Consider the following 12,983-nt stretch of genomic DNA (forward strand, 5'->3'; position numbering starts at 1 on the left):
TGTGCAATAAGAAATGATCAAAGACACAATTGCTGAGAACTCTGGATAGCATAAACTACTGCAGAGTAAAGGGGCAGAACCAAGAAAAGAATTAATAATAAATACAGTAAAGACACACAACTTTTAAAATTAAGATTTAAGAACTCTGATCAATGCAACAATCAACAATTAATACTATCTGCAGATGACCGATGATGAAGCATGTTACCTTTCTCCAAAGAGGTGGTGGAAGAAAGCAACACGAGGTCAGTAACTGTTTTTTCTAAGTTAACCTAAGTAGTTGTTTTTACAACCTGTTTTGCTGCTACATATTAAGGACGATAGAACCTCTTTATCCAACTCACTATTAAAGCATTCCATGTGTATTGTCTTCCCCATTAGAATGTGAGTTCCTCAAGAGAAGGGACAGTTTTACTCTTCCATTTGTTTCCTAGTGCTTAGCAGTTTGTATATAACAAGAACATAACAAATGCTTCATTCATTTAATCCTCATTTTCTTTTTGTTTTTGTTTTTGCTTTTTTTGGAGGGGCAATTGGGGTTAAGTGACTTGCCCAAGGTCACATGGCTAGTAAGTGTTAAGTGTCTGAGGTCGCATTTGAACTCAGGTCCTCCTGACTCCAGGGCTGGTGCTCTATTCACTGAGCCACCTAGCTGCCCCTATCCTCATTTTCTTGATGAACGTTTTGTAAGGTTCTGTCCTTAGCTTCTCATTTTCTAATATCTTTTAGAAAGTTTATTCACTAACAGCTTTGAATATTATATAGACTAAGATGACTACCATTTGTAGTTTTTTCCCCAAATGCTTATTTTATTTTATTTTTTTTATTTTTGGCTTTTTGGAGGACAATTGGGGTTAAGTGACTTGCCCAAAGTCACATGGAAAATAAGTGTGTCAGATGTCTGAGGCCCAATTTGAACTCGGGTCCTCCTGACTCCAGGGCCCGTGCGCTATTCACTGCACCACCCAGCTGCCCCCAAATGCTTATTTTATAGATGAAGAAATAAAGGCCAGGAGAAGTTAAGAGATTTGCTCAAGGTCACACAGGTGACAGAGCCAAGATTAAAAAAAAAAGACCCTCTAACTCCAAATTCAATGTTTTTTTCCTACCATATTCCATTGCCTCCTCAAAAATAACAAATTTTAAAATTCCCTCTATTAATGCTAATGAGCACATTTTCTGCAACTTAAGAGTCACAGAAAGTTGCCTAGAAAGCTGAGAAGTTAAGAGATCTGCCCAGGGTCATGCATTCAGTATATGTCTGAGGCATGGTCCTCCTGGCTTTAAGGCCAGCAATCTATCCACTAAGCTCTACTATCCCAAAGATACCAACAAATATTTTTTTTCAAAAGATCTCTATTTCGAGTAGCATTTTTCCTCATTTGTTCATTCACTAATTTGTCCTTTTCTTCTTTTGTTGTGGATTTGTGATTTCATCAGGCTAGGTAGGAACCTTGATTTGTAGAGACTCACTCTACTTCTGCAGAATGTAATTCAAAGGTTTAAAGGGCTGTGTGAAACTCTGAGAGAAGGGTAAGTAACTTGTCTATGCTTATACAGCTGATATATGGCAGAAGTAGGGACTGAATCCACATTTTCCCAACTCTAGGCCACTGCCTTTCATTTCCATTTATATTCAGTTTTAAATATTCAGTAAACTGAATAAATAAGAATCAATGAGAAAGCATGCACACTAAGATTTTCTTATACTGACATCAAAATAGAAATCAGAGTAAGAATAACAAGCTGTCATTATCATACATTCCTTCTGGTGGCAGTATTGTATTTTAGCTCAATTTTTAGTAAGAGGCCTGATGAAACAAAGCATATGTAATATCATAACAGAGTAGGTCAAACAGCAAATCAGTATGCTGACAAGATTCCAAATAGTTTAAATTTTTAATGGTGAAACACTATCAGAAAGAAAAAGAAACTGGATATGAATTAAAATATTTAAGAAAAATGAACTAGAAAGAAATCATAAGGTTTAATTTTCAAAAAGCACTAAAGAAATAAACAGTACTTCTAATCATTTATTTACTAAAAGATCTGCATAAAATTTAAATAGTGTCTTCCTCCACAGTACTTTAAATAAGCATTCTAAATGAAAATAAGAATTCTGGCAATTTTAAGTTAAGTATTTTTAGTAATATCAAAATGAAATATATGGAAAAATGCCAGAGAATACAAAGACTTTATAGATCCACACAATGGCACATTTGTCTAGTTGGACCTCACTTTACACATTACATATATTTATTATAGGAAAATAAATTTAAAATAAACTGAGAGTTGGATTAAACAATTTGGGATGTCCTTTTGTATCCAAAATTCTAATAAATATTTCCCAAAAAGAAAAAAAATCCTCTTAAAACAAATAATTATCCTTCCTCTAAAGTACTACCCTGATACATAATTGTGGCATAAAAGCACCCCTTAATTCTGGTTGTATATAGCACTGGGTTCAGGTACAGGAAGTTCAACTAATAGGGAAAATAAATATGGGAAAAAATAAGTTCAGGACTGTCAATGCAGCAAATATTGCCCCAGTTTTCCAAGTACCAGACTAATTTGAGAGAGATTCATGAAGAGATTATAGGGTAATGGTGTATTTTGTTTTCTCCACAAAACTATAAAACATTCGACCAAGGCAATTCTATCAGCATGGCAGAGAAGGAGTAAAGAACTATTAAACTGATAAAATCACACTTGTCAAAAGCCAAGTATAATCAAGATTTTTCATATAGTAGAGGCAAAATGGTAGAGACAGAAACAGTATTGGAATTGGAGTCAGAAATTATTCAGAATCAAATTATCAATCCTTGTGTATTATAGCAGAAAGAATACAAGTTTTAGGTTCAAAGGACCTGTCTCTGGTACTACCCATGTGTCTTCTGTCAAATCACTTGATTTCTCTGGACTTCAGTCCCCATGGGGCAGGAGTCAACTTATTTATATATTTATAATTTATAAATTTAATTAACCACTTTGGACAGCAGTTTCATTTTCTGCAACATGGGAATAATACTTGCACTCTATACCTTACAAAATTGCTATGGGCAAAGTGTTTAGTTTACCTTAAAGTACTATATATATATATATGTTATCATTATATCATCATCATCATTTTTATTACTCATAATAATAATGAAGAGGAGGAAGATACACAGAATGTCTTAGAGTCAGCCAATTTATGAGGGATCAATTCACTAAGTATCTAAAAAGGGGAGGATGAGAGAAAGAGAGCAAGAAAGTGAGAGAATCACAACTAACAAATATGCCTATCTTCCCATTTCAATAAAAATTTTAAAGGGACACACACACACACACACACAAGAGGGCATCCAGGCCTGGTTATGGGTTCTGTTGATTTGCTGGGTATAGCTGTGCCTCTGTCGATTTGTGGGAGGAAATGAATTATATAGATAAGATGCAATTTGCTTCATTGTGAGAAATGTCTTTATAGTTGAAATCTCAGATTCATTGAAATATCTAAGAATTACTATAAAGATAATTATTCCATTGTTTGAAAAAAAGCACCTAAACACTTAAAAGCAATAAGTGCTATGTTAATGCAAAATGTTACTAGAAGAATTATTCTTTACAATCCTTCAACAACAAAATCTTAACTATTCTGTAGCAGATAATGCCCAAGGCACAACACTGAAACTGTGCACAGTATGGTTACATACATACAATGTCAATATAATTACAGGGAAAAAAAAGTGGATCAGACCAGGTGTTCAATATCATCAAGAGTATATAAAGGTACTAGACCTGGAAGTAATGCCCCAATTTGGCACCCCCAAGTCTCCATGCAAAAGGTTCTAGACACAAATGAGCAAATTTCAAACATTAATGATGAAAATTGTAGAGATAAAAGTCAAAGACTGAAAGATTACATAAAATTTCTGCGACCAGATGGAGAGATGTGATTTGTTTACAGTATTTATAAAAGGAAAGTGACTTGTCCAAGGTCACACAGCTAGTTTTTGTGTTAAGTGTCTGAGGCCGGATTTGAACTCAGGTCCTCCTGACTGCAGGGCCAGTGCTCTATTCACTGCGCCACCTAGCCGCCCCAGATTATAGAACTTCTTAATAGCCAAATATGAGACCTGAAACTTTTGAGACCTGAGACACATAAGGTTATGGTGGAGTAACAGAAGAAGCACAGAGTGTTAAGTCAATGTTATCCTATAGCCAGGCTTGATGCTGTCATTGGTGTTGCAGTATTTGTTTTAAGGTGGTGGAATTTTACAAGCACTGCCAGCAGAGTAATGTTTTATCAATATATTCACAAGCCAAAGCAAGAAGGGATCAACCTATGTGCTTAGGAATAGGGCAGAGGCTTATCAACTTGGGGAGCAAAGAAAGTATTCCATGAGGCAAAAATTGTCTCCCAGAAGAGTTGAAGCTAAATCCCATCAACACCAGGAAGATATACAGAACAAGATCAAAGGGACATGAGTTTCTGAGTTTCTTGGGCACAAAGCTTGACTCATTTCCAGCTACTTAAGTCTCCTGCTTTTGAGATGCCCCAAAGTGTCATTAGATATAACTCCCCACTCAGCTGATGAGACACAGCAGGCAGTTAATTATCTGTACATAAAAACACGCTAATATTGTGGATCAATCCCTTAATTATGCTTTGCTTTTTAACTGTACATCTTACATATTTACTTGCTCCTAGTTCCCCTGTACTAAAACTTCTTGTACCTCTCTTGTTGAAAAATCCTACGCTCCTTTCTCCTGCCCCCTGCTTTTCCCTGAAATCTATCTCCTTGGTCTGACAACTTCCAATGAAACCTGGTCCTGGCTGACAAACTAAGGCAAACAAGGTAAAGTGACTTACCCAGGTCAACAGCTGTGTGCAGAACACAGGTCTGAGTTCAGGTTTGAACTTAGGAATAAGAGTTTTCCTAACTCTAGGCCCAAAGCTCTATCCACTGTGCCACCGAGGTGCTCTAAATCTGTCTCTTACTAGCTTCCATCTGATTCTATGTTTTACAGCCAAAGAGAACAAGTGCAGTATCACTCTACATCACAAGACCTTTAAATACCTGAAGACAGCTATCATATACAACCTGAGTGTTTTCTAGTCTGATTCCTTCCACTGATCCCCTTCACCATTCTGGTTATCATCCTGTGGGAACTCTTCAGCTTCCTATATTATGGTTCCCCAAACTGGACACAATACTTGATATATTATCTGACTGGGCCAGAGTACAGAAGGAATATTGCTCTTCATTCCTAGAAACTATGCCTCCTTTAACAGAACTCCTACCTGCATTAGCTCTTTTGACTACTATATCACACTGTTAATTTGCATTCAGTGGATACACTTTGAAGTCCATTCAGATCTTTTCTAATACAACTACTAACCACACCTTCCCCATCTTATGAAGTAGGTGCTCTGGACTGTCAAGTTCCTTTTCAACCCTAAATATGTCATCCACTGCATTAGGTATCTATTCCATGTTTCTGTCATCTATAATTTGATGATTTTGTCATCTATGCCTTTATATAAGTCAGTGATAAAATGTTAAACAACGTATTGTCAAACACTGATTCTGTGAGACACTCAACTGGAAACATTCTCCTACAAGGACAATTAACAATTAAAAATAAAAATGAATATTCTATTTTTCTACCTTGCAATCAAGAGCTTAACATTTTAATCCTATATACTGAAGTGTTTTAGCAGAAAGAAAAACTCTGTTAAATACAAATAGGAAGTTACTATTTTCTTTGAACCTGGTACATTGGGTAAGTACATAAATATGTACTTTTTTGCTCTGAAAAGCAAAAAAGATGGAGCCTATGACCATTTCAAGGTTGGGAATATTATATATTATGCAAAATCACAAAGCTTTATGGCTTATGTAAAGAATTTTATTTCATTTTAACATTGTACTATAAAATAAATAGCATGATCTTTTTGAAAAGCCAGAAACAAACGAAATGACACAGCTTAAAACAAATTCTATTTGCTCATGTCACCCTCTAGTGGATAAACCTTAAAAAAAGAGGAAAAGAAAAAGAAAAAAGGCAAGGCAGGAAGAAAAGAGAGGAAAGGAAAAGAGAAAACACAAAGAAAATTACCCCATTTGCTTATTCTACAGATCTTTACTAAATTCTTACTAAGTGAAAGTGCCATGCTATGTGTTGAGTTACATGAAATATGTAAAATAGCATAAATAGGGTAAAGACATATGTTTATAGATCCTAATCCATAAAATCTTAGGACTGGAAGGAACATCTAGTCTAATTTCAGATTACAAGTAAGGAAACTTAGAACCAGAAAGGTAATGAAGGTCAAGAGAACCAGGTGAAAGGAATGAAACTGGGAATGTACATTAAGAAAATGTAGACATTGTAAGAAAAACATAAATCTTATTTTCATTGATATGAATGTAACATGTAGAAACAATCTAGCCCCACCAAAAAAAAAAAGCTTTAGAAAACTCTCTTTTTAAATGAACAAGGAATCAAAACCCTTTAGAAGAAAGTCATCAAGCATCCCAAAAGTTGAAGAGTAGCAACTAATTACCTCTGATCTGGCACTGGTATATAAAATATGTTAAATAGTAAAAGGTGAAAAAGATCTGTTACTCCCATCACTAGCTCTAGTTTACTTCTATCATATAAATTTAACATAGCAGTTCACAGATCATTCAAAATACAATAAGAAAGTTAACTATTTCTATCTGAATAGATAAGTATACCCGATAGTTATACATCAAAAATACATGACATCACATTTTATTTGTTTCAGGAAACTCAAATCAAACATTCTTATTTCACTGTTGAAGAATAATTCTTTTTTTTATTAATTTGTTTGTTTCCTTTTAGTTGAAGAATAATACTTTCAATAAACTATCATAAAAATGAAAACTAAAACACAGTCTTCAAAACAATTCCGATTGTTTAGGAGTATACCGGATGCTTTACTTTTTTCCTTACCTATCTAAAAGTAAACAACATTTCTGAATGAAAAATACAAAGTTGTGAAGAATAATACCAAACTAGAGCACAGGCCCTGGAGTGAAGAGGACATGAGTTCGAATCCAGCCTCAGACACCTGACACAATTACTAGCCATGTGACTTTGAGCAAGTCACTTAACCCCAATTGCCCTCCAAAAACCAAAAAAAAGAAAAAAAACACCAAACCAAATAACAAAACTCAACATTAAGACAGTATTTTAGACTTAAAACATCTTAAAGGAACAAGAATTGATATTACCTTCCACACCATTTTTGAGGAAATATGCTACAGAAATGATCTTGCAATTTTTTTATTCCCTTTATGAAAAGTTATCTAATTAGAAGTTTTTCTTCCAAGGGATTCCATGTACTATGGCTTTTGTTTATTTTTTTTGTTTTTGCTTTTTGGAGGGGGAGGGGAGGGCAACTGGGGTTAAGTGACTTGCCCAAGATCACACAGCTAGTTTTTGTGTGTGTATGTCAAGTGTCTGAGGTCATATCCGAACCCAGGTCCTCCTGACTCCAGGGCTGGTGCTCTACTCACTGTGCAAACTAGACGCCCCTACTATGGCTTTTAATAAATATTTTAAAATAATTATATAGGGAGTGGCTAGATGGCACAGTGAATAGAGCACCAGCCCCAGAGCCAGGAGGACCTGAGTTCAAATCCAGCCACAGAAAATTAACACTTACTAGCTGTGTGACCTTGGGCAAGTCACTTAACCCTAATTGCCCTGCCTTCCCCCCTCCAAAAAAGCAAATAAATAAATTACATAGCACTAAATAATGCCAAGGCACTGACAGAATACAATTCAGATCTGCAAGTAATCATTTGTGGACCTGACATGAAGTCTAAAATATAAATGGCACATACATACATGTATATGAGTGTGTGTGTCTGTGTGTGTGTAAATTGTTAAGCTTGTCTGTTTTCTATCTCACCTTTAGAGATTTGGCCAATGCAACATGGTTATCATAAACCAAGATGTCTACTGTCAGATTCTGTAACTGAGTAATACGATCTGCATCCCCTTCAAGAGTACCATCTTCAAATAAGACCTTCCAGGATGGAAATGGTAGTTTTGTACCATCCCACACCTATAATGCAGGGAAAACAAAGTCCAGTGAAAATTTTGCACAAATGTTTATGTTAAAAAAGACATTCTATGGTTCTAGGACATGTGGTTGACTTTCTAAAATATAAGTCTGATTTACAGAAGTTGGACACTGGCCAGAAGCAGGGGGCAGAGTAAAGGGGTTAATCATGGTTGAATTCTGCAAGCTTTTAGTGAGCATGGACACTCTTCTTGGCACTGGGTTAGCCCCTTGAGATAAAGACAAAAATGAAGAAATCTCTCCCCAAAGGGAGTTTACATTTTACTAAAGGGTTACAATATATATTTGATAAATACTAGTTAAGAATGGAGGGAACAAGTGGGGAGATCAAGAATATACTTGCTTTTCAAAAAGACAGCACCAATACTGAGCTCAAAGGAAGCTAAGAATCCTAAGGGATGGGGGAAAGAATGAGTGTAATCCAGGCATGGGGGACAGCCTGTGAGAGGGAACAGATAAAGGAGACAAAATGTCAAAATAATATGAGTTTGCGGAATAGCTAGTAGTACAGTGAATCTGAAATTTAGAATGAATGAACAAGTAAATGAAATATGGCTGGTAAATTAGCCTAGAAGGAGACAGTGAAGGAGTTTAAATGCAAAGTTTTTTTTTTTTACAGGTGAGTTAAATGGTTAAATATGTTTTAGAAAGATTATTTTGGTAGTTGTATTTCTAGAAAGTTGGGTCAAAATGAATAATCAATGTAATGACCAACCAGGATTCCAGAAGACTAAGGATGGGGCATCCTATTATCTCCTAGCAGAGAAGGGACATCAAAATACAGAATAAAACATACAATTTTGGACATATTCAATGCAATAATTTGTTTTACTCAACTATACACATTTATTGCAAAAATTTTTTTTCCTCTTTCATTTTTTCAAGTAGAGACGGGAAAGAAAATAAATGCTTGTTTAATTGAAAAGAAAAAAAGAAAAGAAAGGAAGTACTGAAATACCTCCTATGTATTAAAAGGTAATATATTGGGGGAGGGAAGGAAGGAGGCTTTATAACCTACCCTCCCTTCTGCCCCCAGTAAGAGTGCCAGCTCCTTGTAAGCAATGACGATTTCATTATTGTCTTTATTTCCCTACTATTTTATGCGGTACCTAGTAAACAGTAAGCACTTAGTAAATGCTTATGGAACTGAATTCTGGATGTCATATTTAAGGAAGGCCACTAGTGAATATTTAGAGAAACTGAACCAGGCAGGTGAAAGGCCTTATGATCTTGCTATTTGAGATTTGTTAAAAAAAAAAAAATAACTAGGGATATTTGACCTGAAGAACATGCATGTGTGTGCGCATGCACATGTGTGTGTATGTATGTGAATGTGTGTATTAGATTACAGATTACAAGTTAGAAGGGGAGACCAGATAGCCTAAACCCTTCAATTTATATAAGAGATCAAGGTCTAGGGAGGTTAAAGGACTTGCTACACAATTAGTAAAGGGCAAAGACAGATTCAAGTTTGGGTACTATGAGTTTGTTACTGAGGATAGAATTAAGAGTAATGGGTGGAAGTAATAAACAGGTAAAATGGGGGGGGCATAAGATCTGTACTTAAGAGGGAGAAGTAAAGAGATCAAGCATCTGTTAAGTTCCCATTATGGGCAGGGTACTTTTCTAAGTGATTTACAAATATTATCTCATTTGATTCTCAAAACAGTCCTGTGAAGTAGGTGCTATTAGGATCTTCATTTTACAGTTGAGGAAACTGAGGCAGAAAGCAGCTAAGTGACTTACTGAGGATCACACATAAGAGTCTGAGGCAAAGTCTGAACTCAGATATTCCAAGCCCAATGCTCTCTCCATTGCACCATCTAGCTGCCTCCATTTATCTACTGCTAAAGATAAATCTTAATTATATGTCTTATTCTCCTCCCTCACTCTCACAGCAGAATATGAAGTACTTTTAGGTAAGGAACTATAACTTATCCAAAACATGTCAAATCATCAATTTAGTCTGGAAGGTACCTTTGAATTGATCTAGTTTGACTCCTTCATTTTACAGATGAGTAAACTGAGGCCCAGAAAAATGAAGGGTCTTGCCCAAAATTACACAAGCAGTAGAGAACTGACTGACCCTAGACTCTCTGACTCCAATTCAATGCCCTTTCTGTTGCTTCCTCTTTCCTAGTATTTTATACATAGTACATATTTAACAAAGCTCTTTCTAAATGAATTTGCTTAATTTTCTCCCTTCATTTGGACAGACGGTGAGCATTTCATTACCACATTAAGAATATAAAAAATATTATTTAAAGGCCAGGTACAATATTCTGAAAGTAAGAAAATTTTTCTTAAAAACCAGAACACATATTAGTCATGTGCAATTCTGACAAACACCATAAAATGCTTGCTCAAGACCAATCTATTTTCTTTGGATCAATAAATCACAAAATTATATATCATTAGTTAAAATATCAGGCAAAGATATAACTGAGAATAACATCACAATACCAAAAAGTACCACCAATAATAGTTATAAAAAGTCAGTCTTCGACACAAAGCATCTCTTGAAGCTCATGAAGCCATCACAAACCTTGGTTATAAATGATCATTTCAGACTATCAGTTAATAATGAGTTTAAAATGTAGGAAAAAGATAGGGGCGTCCAGGTGGCTCAGCGAGTAAGAGCACTGGCTCCAGTGTTGGGATGACCTGGAGATCGAATCCTGGGCTCAGACACTCAGCACCACACCCAGAAATAACTGGCCATGTAACCTTGAGCAAGTTACTTAACCCTGATTGCTTAAAAAAAAAAATGTAGGAAAAAGAGAAAATGACAGACTATATCAATTCAAGGATCATTTCTATTTGCTGACTGATTATATTCCTTAAATACATTTAGTATTTTATTACAAAATTACTGGTCATTGAATGACTAGATGTAATGCAGGATAGTGAATAAGAAAGCTTCAAGTCCCAACTTCGACTTTACTAGCTTTGTGACTCACTAACCTGTCAGTGCTCTAGGCAACTATAAGAATATAAATCATAGAGACTTATAGCTGACTTATATTGCTAAAAAGTTTCCTCATCTGGCAGTTCCCTAAAACAGTGAAATCACAGGTCTAGTCCTATCAGTATCATTATGAAAAGCTTATCACCAAAAGGGGAAAAAAAGCCCTTAAGGACATAGTATTCTTAGAAAATCTACTTTTAATCCATCAAATATTTATGTTAATTCAAGTAATAAACAACAGTATTTCCACTTACACAGAAGTGCTAGACTAATACTACAATGGCTAGGGCTTAACATCCATCCTACATGGATTTATCTGAATTCAAAGCTTGATTTTTTTTTTAAAGTTCCCAGTTACTTAACATCAAAATGTGATAAAAACAGCAAGCAGGTGTATTTCACCAGAACCAAAATGAGCTCGGAAAAATTAGGAACCTTTCTTAGACTCATCATAACCTTAACTATTTATAACTTTTTGACACCTACCTTTAGAAGAACTGAAGATCCATCTACTTTTGCTTTCCCTACAAGTTCACAAGTCAAGTCAAAATACTTTATCCCCTTTACATCGGACAATTTTATTAATGCCCCAGAGGAGGAAATACGGTTAGCTGCCCAGATACGCAATGCCTCTACTATTTTTTGATCATCTGTTGTGAAGGTATATATTTTGCTTGAAGTACGAGGAATTACTGAAGTTCCCAAAGTTCCCTCAAATGTAAGAGATGAGAATCCAACAGTAGTAACACCTTGAATTTCATTTTTATATTGCTGTATCTGAAAGAAGGGAAAAACGGCTTAGTTGGACAGAGAATCATTTATGTAGAAAGGATTTTAGAGATAAGGTTCTTTAGATGGTTTAAACAAGTGAAAGATTATGAATAAAATAAAAACATCTTATGTTTATACAGTGCTTTAAGGTTTTGAAAGCACCAATCCAATAAACATTTAAGCAACTACTATGTGCCAAGCACTATGCTAGGTACTGGGGATACAGTTAATAAAAATACACACACACACACATAATTTCATTTAGTCTATACAACAGCCCTATGAGGTAGGTAATATAGGTTTTATTATGCACTTTTAAGATAAAGAAACTGAGACTCAAAGAAATCACCTTGAACATAATCACAGAGTGAGATCTGATACACTCCAAACACAGCACTCCTTTATTACAACATGGTATCTTTCATGATAATGTTTTAAATAACCACACCCTTATGCAGACATTCCCCTTCCCCCCAATCATTAGTCCTTTCATTTTTAGTGTTCAAAACAAAACACTAAATCCTGCATACCCATTGGCCCAATGATGCCTATACTAGGTACAAACACAATGAAACCAAAGAAAGAAGAAAAGGACTCTTACAAATGAAAATATGTTAAGTAACTCTTTTTGTAATGGCACTGAACTGGAAACTAAGGGAGCAAAGGGCAATATCAGTTGGTTAATGTCTAAACAATCTCTAATACATGAACATAATGAAATGCTATTGTGCTGTAAAAAAAAAAATGTTTATGATGGTTTCAAAGAAGACTGGAAAGACTTGTATGAATGGATGCATAGAGAAGTAAGGAAATCTAGGAGAACAACTTATATCATAACAAGACTGTAAAGGCAAAGAAACTTTTTTAAAACTTAAGAACTATGATCAATGAAATAACTAAAAATAATTCCAGAGAACCAATGATGAAATATGCTACCCTCTTCCTGACAGAGAGGTGATGGATACATGATACAGATAAGACATATGAAAATGTTTTACTTGATTATACACATTTGTTACACGAGTTTTGTTTTCCTTTTCTTTCTTCAACTGAGGTGGGAGATCAGAGAAAATAAATGTTTATTAACAATATGAAAAAATTACTCTATTTCAAGGTTAAATGAACAAAGTTGGTATTCATTGA

General features: G+C 35.1%; 1 protein-coding gene across 4 annotated transcripts in view; it reads right to left on the reverse strand.

Annotated features, from left to right (window-relative positions):
- Positions 1–12,983, reverse strand: part of POT1 (protection of telomeres 1) — a 99,389-nt gene that overhangs the window by 30,734 nt on the left and 55,672 nt on the right. For all 4 annotated transcript variants that reach the window (XM_069087135.1, XM_069087132.1, XM_069087133.1 and 1 more), the window contains exons 9-10: positions 11,556–11,846; positions 7,928–8,083 (exon numbers count right to left, since the gene is read on the reverse strand). In XM_069087135.1, the coding sequence (XP_068943236.1) occupies positions 7,928–8,083; positions 11,556–11,846 (447 nt within the window). The remainder of the gene's footprint in view (positions 1–7,927; positions 8,084–11,555; positions 11,847–12,983) is intronic.

The sequence above is a fragment of the Petaurus breviceps genome, unplaced genomic scaffold (assembly GCF_028583685.1).
Source record: "Petaurus breviceps papuanus isolate PSGF00001 unplaced genomic scaffold, PetGlider_PUasm1.0 181, whole genome shotgun sequence".
Classification (NCBI taxonomy): Eukaryota; Metazoa; Chordata; class Mammalia; order Diprotodontia; family Petauridae; genus Petaurus; species Petaurus breviceps.